Source organism: Carex rostrata, chromosome 10 (genome assembly GCF_964058835.1).
Source record: "Carex rostrata chromosome 10, lpCarRost1.2, whole genome shotgun sequence".
Taxonomy (NCBI): domain Eukaryota; kingdom Viridiplantae; phylum Streptophyta; class Magnoliopsida; order Poales; family Cyperaceae; genus Carex; species Carex rostrata.
The window spans coordinates 9,318,467-9,331,686 of NC_135927.1; the positions used below are offsets into that span (position 1 = coordinate 9,318,467).

Sequence of the window (13,220 nt, forward strand, 5' to 3'; positions counted from 1 at the left end):
TATTCATACAAAAGTAAATACTAAATACAATTAATAAATGCCTATATTCTGTAAAATATTTTCTTTAGCAATATCGCTTTTTTTTTTTTTTTTAAAAGTAAGCTCACATCTTTATTAGTTATATGCTAATATTAGTATCTTTCTAATTTTGATAGGAATGAAAAAATAATAATTTAATTTATTATCATGTTGAACGGTTCGGATCAACTGTTAGGATTTTGAAAACTCAAATATTAAACCGTTGCACGGAGTTCCTCTATGCTACGCGAAGCACCGTAGCCAACAGATATATATAGAGTAAGGCTACGCTACTTCGTGAATTAATGGGGGTATTTTAATTCACGCTCATATCTCTAGTTTCAAAGTTCAAAATAGCCGATCCAAACTATTAGATGTTTCAACTATATTAAAATGTACTTGGAGACCAAATTTTATATTTTTTGGAATTTATTTACTATTTATTAAGATGGTTTGAAAATCGTTGTTTTTATTAAAATTTTGCATTATTAAAAAACAGCGATTTTCAAACCATCTTAATAAATAGTAAAAAAATTCCAAAAAATGTAAAATTTGATCTCCAAGTGAATTGTAATATAGATTAAATATCTAATGGTTTGGATCAGCTATTTGGACTTCGAACTAGAGATATGGGCTACGGTGAGTTGCGAAGTAAAACGCATTTCTACTTCATGCCGTATTTTTATTTTGAAAGTCCAAACGACCGATCCGAACCGCTAGATGTTTAATCCATATTGAAATGTGCTTGGAGACCAAATTTTACATTTTTTGGAATATTTTTACTATTTATTAAGCATTTTTGGAAATTGTTGTTTTGCTGTGAACGGTAAAAAATAATAAAATTTTCTGAACCATTAGATCAGCGACTTTCAAAATTGGTTAATAAATAGTAAAAAAATTCCAAAAAATGTAAAATTTGGTCTCCAAGCATATTTCGATATGGAGGACAAGATGAACGGTTCGGATCAACGTTTTGAACTTTAAAATCGCAAAATATGAGCATGAAGTAAAATAGTCGCTTTACTTCGCAACTCACCGTAACCCATCTCTCTCTCTCTCTCTCTCTCTCTATATATATATATATATATATAAAGTTTTTTTTTAAAGAGTAGGGTTAAAATGCACCATTGGTTTTGTGCCCCAACCATACCCCATGTCTATATCTCTGTTTACAAAGTTCAAACAGTCGATCCAAACCGTTCATCTTGTTCTACATATTAAAATATGCTTAGAGACCAAATTTTATATTTTTTGGAATCTTTTTTACTATTTTTTTAGATAGGTACAAAATCACCGTTTTTGGATGGTCCAGATGTAGTGATTTTGTACCTATCTAAAAAAATAGTAAAAAAATTCTAAAAAATATAAAATTTGGTCTCTAAACACATTTTAATATGTAGAACAAGATGAACGGTTCGGATCGACTGTTTGAACTTTGTAAATGGAGATATAGGCATGGGGTATGGTTGGGGCACAAAACCAATGGTGCATTTTAACCCCTCTTTTTTTAATTAGCTTAAGTATCAGGTACGATTATGGATTCGATCTTTTTTTCTATTGATATAAATATTTTTATCATTAATGCAAAATGTTCGAAGCTCTTCGGTCGCTCACTGACATCTAATAAAAAAAACACTTTAATAGATATGGATATGAAAAACTCGAACTGTATTAAATTGTACCCTTTGAGTGACACACCTACCTCCCCACATAATTTTTCAGTTGCAAAAAAAAATAATAATAATAATAATTGGGATTGGATTCCAAGCTCACATAATTAGCTAGGGTCGAATTTTCTACCCTTGTGCCTACCTACATTTTAAAATTAGTGATTCCACTCATTTGATCAATCTTAGTTGTCTCAAATATAATTTGATAAAAAAAAAATGAAACTATGAACAAATAAAATAATAAATATATTATAATTACTCAAAAAATAAATTTGTCACTTGACTTTCCATATATACTAAATTAATTCAAAAATTTATAAATTTTAAATAAAAGCATTATTCGAGAAGTAGATCAGTTTCAATGATTTGAATTTATCATCTAAATCTATTTGATAGATATCGGAGTTAAACTCGTCAAGAGGTTTGACAATGAGCGTAAGAAAACGATAGTTTCAGCATGGAATTAAGCAAAAAAAAAAAATTGAAGTAGAAATTTGGAGCTCACGCCTCCAGATTCCATTAATCGGAGTACAAGATGTGTCAAGTTACAAAAGCTCATCTCAACTGAGATGAGAAGAAATAAAACAAAATGACAGTAGCCAAAATAAAACTTAAAAGACAAAAAACAAAACAAAGAAAACTACAAAAAGCACAAATACACACAAGACAGTAGCAGTTGTTGAACTGAACTCTATCATCCATCCTTTTTACTCTAAATTTAAACCAGGATACCAGCTTCTAAGCTTCTAAGCTCTTTGTGTTCTTTGTGAATTAAGCAAAATTAAATATTGGAGTTTGTTATTTACTTCTCTTGATTAATTACCGCTTATTATAACAATTTCATCTTTGTGTTCGTTTTTGTTTTACTTAATTAGATTAATTTTTTTTATAATATATAAGAGTAGGTTTCTGTTTAATTTAGATTAGTTTTCACTTTTCAGGATCTAAGTTCTGGCAGCCTGATGTAATAGAGCAATTATATTTTATTCAACCTATGTAGCTGCTTTTTGTTCTAATTTATAAGGAATTGGCCTACGGGCTTGTAATAAAAAAAAAAGTATGTTAATTTTAATTAGCTTTGGATTTAAAGTCATGGAATTATCGGTTCATAACCTATAAGTTGCAACATTGTCACTCCGCCACAAGAGAGCAACTAACTTAAATAAATGACAAATTTTTGCATTACTTCAAATTTTAATACAAAAATACGTAAACTCATAGAATAAATAAAAAAACAAGAACCATAATCCATAATGAATAAAGCCATGCAGCCAACTGATCATGCCACGTCCTTCTATCACAATATCCTAGCAATTAGGATCCTCACTAGTCCTTCCTCCCAAATCCTTCTCTCACATGCCTTCGAAAATTCTCACTCCTCCATATATATCCTTGCCAATTTAACCATGCACCATTCCAAACATACATGATAAAAAAATGAGAATATAACACATGCAATAATAAGTGCGAGAAAAATAGAATCAATTTATTGAAAATAGCATATATCATATCCAACGTCTCTCATAGCAAACATTATCGAAGAGGGAACTAAAGGTGTGGCCTACATTGCTCATAGTATTTGCAAGCATATTCGCATTAATATTCTGCACTTGGGCCTGCATCAGTTGCGCCTGAAGCTGTTGCAGATTGTTCGCTTCATTACCAACCTGTACAGCTCCATATGGTTGTGGTTATGGTTGTGGTTGTGGTTGTGGTTGCAAATGTTGTGGTGGTGCATGCGGAGCCTCAAGACCTTGTGACAACACTTCTAGTTTGTTAGGAGAGAAGCATCCAACATGACCCCCATAATCACAACTTGTACAAAGATAAAACCATTTGTTAGCATCAAGGTTTTTCATGCACAAGTTACAGTAGGCTCCTGTGTTTGGCGGATAGGGATTCTTTTATGCAAGAGTGAGTGGGTGACGGTGCGAACGGTGGTTGACTTTATGAGGGATTGCGGCACAATGGAGGTGTAGATCATAGCTGCACTCTTTGCACCTCAGACAGAAGGTGCTTCCATCAATTCCACAACCATCGCACCCATGAGGAAAAGGTGGTGTCAGCACAAGCTTCAGGGTGTGTGCTGGGTGCGAGGGCTGGTCTCTCCTTTGTCTGATTGTGGCACAGGTAACATGAAGAAAGTAGTGGCAACAAATGCAACTGTAAGACTGATCGGCACACGGCATGTTGCATGCATGACACATTGGTTTTGGGAGGAGACGCAATCAGTTTTAGGGGATGGAGCTAGGTGGCTGGCATGGATCAAGGTTTTGTCTACATTGTTGATGCTCTCCATTTATTCTTACTTCTCTCTCTTTATGTTCTTTTCAGTGGCTTATGTGCTATGATATTTGGGAAGCTATTTATAGAGAGGATGCAAGTGCATCACTAAAACTGAAGGTGCATATATATGATTAAAAAATAAAATAAAAAATATGTCCTGTTTATTGTCTTTAGTTTCCAGTTTTGACCGAGGCTCCAAATAAGTATATATTCTCATTTTGGTCATTAATTTTTTTTTTCTTCCACAATATTGTAATTAAAAACTAATCATGCATTACCAACAAATTTGATGGACATGTAGCTATTATCTAATATCCACGAGAGATCACAACCGTTTTAAACATGCAACCTCCCACAAGTAGATCTGGAGGATTGCCTTTTACCACTAGATGACTAGATGAAAGGTTGATTTTCGTAATATTATAGTTTCATTGGATATATACGATGGTACCGTCACTAAAATTGGCGTCTATATATGTCAACATTCTGTATCAAACAAGTGCATGCAGGTAAGTAAAACAAATTAATAACGCAGATGCAAACAACAAATATTTCTAATCTAAATACCCTTATACACTGAATAATTCAACATTGTACATTAATATGATCAAAGAATGCTATCCCTTTGAACTTGATAACAATGATCGATAAGGCCAATTAATTAAGTATGAATTTGTTAGAAGCGCTAGTATTATGGATCATGATAGGAATTGCCATCATTGGCCAAAATTACAATTTGTTACTTTTGATGATTCAAGTAATTTACCTCATCTAAAATCCAAAAGCCACATTGCTATTTGCTGACACATTAAATGTAAGTGACATTTCTTGGGGTAATGTAGAAGAAATTGTATATTAGCCCCGTACCTCTTAAAGGAAATTGGTACAATAATATGCAACATAAAACTATGGCAGGAGATTGGAAAGAGAGGAACCTGAGGAAGGGAGTCAAATCGTTAAAGCTGGGTTTAAATCTGGTTAATAATATATAAAGCAGGATTAAATCTGAATTTAATAAGAGGGTTTCTTAATCTAATGGAGTTGATAAGACTTGAGTTAGCCCAATGTATAATGTCCATTCAACCAACTTTACATTGATGGCCCTCGGCCTAAATGGCCCAAATAGCCCAATAATACAGAAGCCCAACTTTTTAGTTGACTCAATTAATTATCCTTTTGTCTTGTGCGCTTCTCTTAGTTCCTTATTCACTGCTAAATAAAATAAAATAAATAAAAAGGGGACAAATTCACTTTTTACCACATGAGTCATGGCATGGGTATTAAGAAATAGCCGTGATTTTAGACTATTCTACTTTGATGTTACGGTTCGGATCAATCTTGTATATTTCATTTCTGTTGAAAATCTGTGTAGTAGGTAGCTAGGTATCCGAATTCGAATTTAAGAAAGCCTCCATGAGATATTCGTATGTCTAAAATCAGGGTCCACTTCTGGTAAATATAGTGGGCAATTGGACTTTGTAATGGGCTGACATTTTCTGGCTCGCCTGATTCATCATCAATTCATAGTTGACTCAATTAATTATTCTTATTCATTCTTATTTTGACATAAAAGGAATGACAAGGACTTATTAAAATCATTAAACCCCTTAAAAAGAAGTTCAATGTCAATTATTTATTTTTTTGAAAAGCTTCGCAAAAATCGCAATGTCACGAGACTCTCGACCTTTGGGTAACCACAGTCTTATAGTGACCTCATACGTGTAATATAGCTAGTTTATCTTTTTTTGTTGAAACATTGGCAGCAGCTGCCAAAGGGAATGATATAAAATTAGTTATGACATCAGTTACATCCATACCGTCCCTGGTACCGGGGTTCAGTACTAAATTACAAAGCACCCCCCAAGAAAATAAAAATGTCAGAACCAGAAAATCTGCAAAATTACAAGTCACTACATCTATCCATGGTTCTGTACAGGCTGTACTGTCCCTGGTACCCGGTTCCAATAGTTAATTACAAAACAACCCCCAAGAAGTAAAAAGTTAACAAGAAACAGAAAACTGCAAATCAAAACTAAGACGCTTGAAATACCAGTAGGCCAGCAAACACCTCTCCACAGCCACCTGAAGCAGCTTCTCTAGTCCGGTTCAGGTAGGAGGTTGGTGCCCATCAATCTATACGTACCAGTGTTGCAGTATTTGACCCATAACCTTCCTTCCTCCATTACCCAATCTGCTAGTACCCTTGAATTGATCAATTTTGAATATAGCTAGCTTCTCAAAGGAACAAATCCTTTAATCCTGGCAAGCATTATTTTCAAAGCCCACAAGAATATTCAGTGCTAAAGGCAAGTACAGTATGTTCCATTTGACAGCTCCTATTAACCAATGACTCAATGGATTTCAAGCCATCCTTTTTAATAAATATGTTGCTTCACTGAGGTGACCTTCAAGAACATAACCTTGCTACAGTGCAGTGTAAGTGATTACATTAGGTTGCTTCTCTGTTTCCTCCATTAAAATTACCAGCTTGTGTGCTTCACAGGTTAGTCAGCGCTTGCACAGAGAATCTATTAGTGCATTGAAAGTGACTACATCAGGTGAGATTCCTTGATTTACCATCTCATGAAACACCCCAATTGCACATTTCCAGTCACCTACAGCTGAAGGCCTATGAAATACACAACAGTATGAGGCAACATTCAGGTGTAGGTGAACTTTCATGCTGCAATAACATCCCCATTTTGCAAAGGCCATCACAGAGAATGATACAAGTGATCGCATCAGGCCTCACTTTTTCAGCAACTATTTACTGCCATGCTGATCTCACCCTCTTTCCAAAAGCCATGGATAAGAGTGTTGCAACTACTTGCTAGTAAGAGCTACTCTCTTTTCTTGACACTTGACGGCAAAGCTCATGCCCGTATCTTGTGTTACCAGTTCAAAGACCATCTATAAGAATGTTGTAAATGATTCAGGAACAAGACCGATAAGAGGCAATTTAGCAAACACCTTAGAAGCATCATAAATCTGCTTCCCTTGGCAAAACCCTTTGTTATATTAGGGAGTCAAATATTTTCAATCATTGGCCAAGCACACAGAATCCTAGATCTACTAGACCCATGTGGCGGAAGCAATCCACCACCACCCCAAAAAAATCACTATGTTAGGATAGACACCTCTGTCCCAAATTCGGTTGAGGGCTTGAGGCAATTAAAGAGATAGATCACAGTGGAGCAGCGGTGGGGATGCTTGGTTTTAGGAATAGCTGTGAAGAGGCTGTTGAAGGGATTAATGGACGGTTCACGTATGGCCCAATTTTAGTTAGCGTCCATCTGCTATCACTGGTCTCTCCAATTGGCTAGTGAAAGGCCTTAGACGGTTCCGTTTTTTGTTCCGTAAACCGAAGTTCTCATTGACGGATGGTTTGCCTTTTTTTTAATGTGTTTTCTTTCAACTGAGTTCTGTTGATTTCATTGATGAGATTCTTCTAAAACTCTCCATGAGAAAGCATTCATCATTGAATTGATCAGATTCAACAACACGGTTTCATTTGCCATTAATTAATTGCAGCTTCTGTTGAGTCGTATAGCATAAACGTCAATAATTTGACCAAAATAAACGGAACATTTCATTTTATATTATAAGAAAACAAATTCTGACCAATAATTATTTCCAGTTGAAGTCGCAACAGGTGGATTGTGAATATGAAGCAAACAAATAAAATTATGTACAATGAGAAAAACTTCCAATTCATATCATACATTCCGATAAAGTTCATTGGAACATTGCCAATTCCATTGGGGTATTAGCAAAACACAGGTCAAACCACACTGGTAAGCAAATTCTAGGAATCACTGAGACATAGTCGCAATATTTCAATTTCACATAAACATCCACAATCAATTTGATGTTTAAATGAAAGAACACCCCAATCCCATGTTTTTCACCCAAGGGCAAACCAAAGGAATAAAAGAGGAACGCTTAGCATAGATATTTGTTTAATACAAAAAAGCATAAATAACAATTTAAAATACAAAGGACCCCAAATGCTAAGTTCAATATGGAGGCGATCTATATCACTGGGATGCCACCTCTGCCACTGCTGCTTGGTCCCACTACCGCACATGACCTATAAAAGATCAGTGTTAAGTGTTAATAAGAACAAAGGGTAAGTACCAGACAAAAATGAAGCAAATGTGTCAATGACAGGATGACTATTGGGTCCTATTTACAAATGTGGGTAAAAATGATTTTCTTAATAAAGATGATAAGTATTGAGCCTTTGGTATGATATGCAGAGAATTACAAAGTGTGACAAGAAACAGAAAAACAACAATAATAAAGAACAATTCTACATGCATCTGACAAAAATCATGTCAAAAACAGCCATATAATTACTTCAGAGATGCCTGAAATTTGACAATACACCAATTAAGCAAGAAAGACGGTGCCAATTAGGCAATATACATATGAAAACCAGCAACCTGTACTTTTTTGTTGCTCGATTCAGACAATTCAATAAACACATAGAAGATATATCAATTATTCATGATATGAAGAAAATCATACATGGAAACACATGCAGGGTGCATAGAGATAGCAATATCACATACAAGATATCACCAACTCACAAAAACCATCGACCATCCAAAACACACCACCATTTAAAAAAAACACACACACACACAAATACCCCTCTACATTGATCAGGAAAAGAATGAGGGCAGTTTGGTACTTCAAATGGAGCACAAGGAAGACAGGAATCGATTTCATGATTTATAAATTTAGTTGACATTATTCATTTTGTTAGGGAAGAAATTAAAAATTTCCAGAACAAAGTTATGTTTCAGAGGAACTGATTTTGGCAGACCAAAATTTCAATAATTATACAGAAAAATAAACAGAAGAAAAGATGGGGCCTTCTTCAAATTAGACCAAATACTTAACCGTATACACAGACAGATCCAGTTCTCTCATATTCACTACCAGCGCCAATCAATTTTATAGTTATTTGCAATATAACATCTAAAGCACAAAGATGTAGCCTACAAAAGTAAAACTAAGAATAAGCCAAATCAAAGATTTTACTAAATCACCACTAGAATTTTAATATCATCTGATCTAAGGCCATTCATAACATGTTTATTCAAGCAGACAGCCCAAACTTTAAATTTGGCAAGTAAACTCTGCTCCACAAGTTACTTTAAAGTGTGTGTGTGTGTCGTCAGGACGGGGTGCAAATACTAAACCTTAAACACTTTCTCAGAATACTTGATGCAGGCTATAAGTATTAAAAAAAATAATAATAAAATAAATAGGTTGCTTATTGCAAAGGGCAGAGCTAACAGATGGCTGCGAAAATTAGCATATGGTTTTTGTGCAAGTGCCTAGAACACCAATCACAATTGCAAACAAGATAAAAATTATATAACCTTCATCATAGCTGAGCTTAAGCAGGAGGATTATCAGTCAAATTAGCACCACTGCCGCTGGGACCAGCGCCACCAGAGAACCTCCTAATGGCAACAAGCATCAGAGCCCGCATCCGACCACCCCTCGGCTGCTGTGACGCCTGGCCACTTGAAGAGAGGTCCATTGTTGACATCCCGTCTATCATTTCCGTCATCTGGTCTCCCGCACCTGTTTCACTGCCTACCGCACTATCCATATCCTGAGAGAAGTGGCAAATTCTGTAATCAGTCAGTATCTGGTATCACCTACTCTTCACACCTTGTCTCAGGTTCATAGAAATATTATTATTATGTTTTGGTCAATCAGCAGCTAGATAAAGGACATTGATTTTTTGAAATATACCTATACCTAAATCACACATTAATGCATAGTGCTAATTAACAAATGTCTATCGGCAATCAGTGATTCAAGGTATTGGTAATTTCATGTGCCACTACTAAATCATAAACTATATAATCTGCTCCAGCACAGCTGTCTCTGAAACAACTGCAACATCAACAATTCAGTAAATCTTCTCCACTTCAAATGATAAACATAGGCATTAACTAGTGCTAGAAAGTTTCCTATGATATTTAACCATCACTGGTAAGCAGTTTTCCAAGCCTAATCATAACTGCAATTCTGAGGAGAATATGGAAAAAGAGAATGGAAAAAAACAAAATTCAAAGGATCCACAGGCAGCGAGAATCAACAAGAGTAAGATAAAAGCACTACTAGTAACACTACCCATAGGCAACAGAGCTCAATTAGGTCAGAAACTGATCAATTACCAAAATTATACCAATTAAAATCCATACCTGCTCTTGCTGCAGCTCCATGGTATCCAGAGTAATCGAAAAGCCCTCACCCCTTACCGACCTAAGCCACTCAATACACTTAGCCGACACAGCACCACACCTCTTCAATTTCACCTTCACCAAGCTGGGGCAGCCCTGTCCCAGTGCTGCCAAGCCATTATCTGACACCGGGCACCCTTTGATACATAGCTTCCTAAGCATGGTGCACCGTGAACCAAGGCAAGCCACCTCCCTGTCCCCTACTGTTTCACAGCCACACATAGCCAGACGCTCCAGCTGGCGACAGTTATTAGCAATCGGATCGAGGGAGCGGAAAGTTGGGTTAACTCCAACCAGCACAAGTTCTTGTAACTTGGGGCAACCCTTGGAGATCTCAATCAGCCCAAGGTCCCCAATGCGGTTGGTGCGCCAACCATCAATATGAAGCTTGCGCAGCATGTGACACTTAGAGGTTATCTCGGCAATGCCAGCATCAGTGCATTCTGGGGTCTTGACTATGTGAAGAATCTCTAGGTTGATACATTTGGAGAGGTAGTACAACCCCTTATCACTTACCTGTACAACAAGGAATGGAAATGAATAAAATTTTGGTTTTAAATGAGATATTGACAAATCAAGACTCCAGGTATTTAGGGAAAGCAGCTCATGAACACAATACCTATGAAGTTATATTGCAGAAATATTGTCGCTTTAATTAATTACAAATAAAAACTAACAAATCAGGAACTGGCTCTAATTTAATTACAACTGAGTGTAAAAGGAAGAAATCCCCTATTAAACAACGAGTGATATGCATATTGTTCAATTCATGTAATATTTACTGTCTTTGATTTCATAGATTAATGGAAGCAATATTGACAATCAACCCCAAAACAAGCTTTTTCTCATGAGAAAGAGGAAAAGTCAAATTCTCATTGGAGTCTAATTCCACAGACCTTCCAACATTAGACAAAACTAGTATGGACTACTCAAATCAAACTTGAACTTGTTATTTGAAGTTTATAAAAAAAAAATAGTTCCACTTGCGATTCCACCTTTTTTTCAAAACATCAATTCAAACATTATTATTACTGCACAAACACGAGTATCCCCTATGGTACCTGACCATGTAGAATACTCACAGCTGAGCCAAAATCAATTTGGTGCCTATTTGGAAACTAGGGGTTTTGTTTTGAGGTTTGTGCCAGATTAAAACGGACGAGTCAGATCTTATTCTACACAGTTGGGTATTGCACTGGATCTGAATTCATAGAAACACAACCTTTGGCACTCTTCAAGTGGAATTGTAGCTAGAATAAGATCTTTGACAAACTAAATCAACCTTAATTGCACCAAAAACTTTCTAAAATTATCTCTATAGTAATACACTGTATCAAATAATTTAAGCATAATTCCTAATTTCACGAACCCGAAAAAAGAAAGTAAGAATTCTAATATAAAGCTACCAGGAAAGAGGCTAGCATATAACAACCTGTAATTTTTCAAGATGAACTTCAGTAATACCCGGGATCCTCGAGCTGATTTCATCCAAAGATCCATCCCATGGACCTGAGCAGCGCAAAATCTTAATTGTTCGCAGATTTTTACACCCAGAAAGATACTGCACGAAACACTGAGCATTGTACAGATCCTTGAGACAAACAGATTTTAACGAATCCGACCCGGTAAACCCAGCCCCGATAACCACCTCATCTGTATTGTTAGTGTAACCATTGCCTTTGTTAATAACCCCTCTGAGTCTCTTCAGAGACAAATCTTCTAGTAAGGGGCAAGAGGTTAGGATTGCGGCCAGTGCACTCGGCCCGAAAGAACAAGAGGCACAAGAGATCTTTCTCAACCATCTACTGTTAGTAGCAAGAGTTGAAATTCCCTGCTCGGTAATTTGCTTGCAAGACCGTAACTTCAGGCGAGTCAACCGAGGTAATTTCGTGGATATGAAGCTCAAAGAATCGTCGGTGATGCTGTCCGTACGGCGGTCGTTCTTCAACGCGAGCTTAGTAACCGAGTCGAAACGGGTCAGGAGATTGGGAAGGAGTGTTTCTATGGCTGATGCAGCGTGGAGAGAGAGACGTTGCCTGCTTTGACCCTCGACCTTGTACCAACGGTGGCAAACCAGGGAGCACTTGTTGCGATCTGATTGAGAGAGAGAACTGAAAACCTCAGAGAGGCACTCGTTGGGGAGGTCAAGGGTGTAGTCACGATGCACGGATTGAACTGAGCATTTGATCGGAAAAAGGGGAACGGATTCGTAATTGAGAAATCGAAACTCGATCTCCATGAGAAATTAGGGTTTCCCGGGTGGGGAATTGGGAAGATTTCAGATGAATTAGACCAAGTGAGGTGAATTTCTCGGGGTTGGTGAGAGAATCATTTGGTCAGATGGAGGAATAAGGGTTTGTTAGCAGCCGGAGCTGGAGAGAATAAGAAAGGAAGGTGCGGAATAACTGAGGAATTGCTCCATCCCAATCTGCCCTTCTCTTTCCTTCTCTTTCCTTCTCTTCTCTCTTCTTTCTCAAAAGATTCCAGATTGCTTTGGTTTGGCCAAAGTAAAAAAATAAAGGGGAAGAAGAATAAAGGGGAAGAGAAAGGAACAAAAAGTAAAGTTATAATATTAATTTATTTTCTGAGTATTATTTTAAATTTGAATAATTATATCAACCTCCACTTTCATTTCTCCATTAGTCTCTCATTTTTTAAATAGAGGTGCATTTTTTTTCTTTCTTTTTCTAATATCGTCTACATTTTTCACAATTTATGAGAAATTTTGCGAATCTAAAATTACAAACGTATTCTACGCAATTTTATCTTTCAAATGAGATTAATGATGACATACTTTCGGACTCATCGTCACACAAGTATTTATACCTCATCATGCAAATATTTATCCACAATCGTGGACCTCATGTCTTCGCATCAACCTTCCCCAATCGTCCCTGCATCAACTTTTATCTAACAAAAATAGTTGACCATATAGGTATAAATACTTCAGTGCATAGGTATAAATACTTATAATACT

The 13,220-nt window shown here is 36.3% G+C and overlaps 1 protein-coding gene across 1 annotated transcript; it reads right to left on the reverse strand.

Moving 5' to 3' along the window:
- Positions 1 to 7,670: 7,670 nt before the first annotated feature.
- LOC144560346 (F-box protein At1g47056-like) lies at positions 7,671 to 12,770 on the reverse strand. The gene is made up of 4 exons (XM_078309512.1): positions 11,676 to 12,770; positions 10,205 to 10,759; positions 9,368 to 9,606; positions 7,671 to 8,064 (listed from the first exon to the last, which is right to left on the reverse strand). The coding sequence occupies exons 1-3, from the start codon at positions 12,480 to 12,482 to the stop codon at positions 9,385 to 9,387; spliced, it is 1,584 nt and encodes a 527-aa protein (XP_078165638.1). The 5' UTR covers positions 12,483 to 12,770; the 3' UTR covers positions 7,671 to 8,064; positions 9,368 to 9,384.
- Between the last annotated feature and the right edge of the window lie 450 nt (positions 12,771 to 13,220).

What these genes read in the sequence shown, in the direction of transcription:
- LOC144560346 (XM_078309512.1), bottom strand. Translation starts at nt 12,482, where the DNA reads ATGGAGATCGAGTTTCGATTTCTCAATTACGAATCCGTTCCCCTTTTT. An exon ending in TTCATCTTGAAAAATTACAG is followed by an intron (nt 10,760 to 11,675) that starts GTTGTTATATGC and finishes CTTGTTGTACAG; the next exon opens with GTAAGTGATAAGGGGTTGTA. An exon ending in TGGAGCTGCAGCAAGAGCAG is followed by an intron (nt 9,607 to 10,204) that starts GTATGGATTTTA and finishes CACTTCTCTCAG; the next exon opens with GATATGGATAGTGCGGTAGG.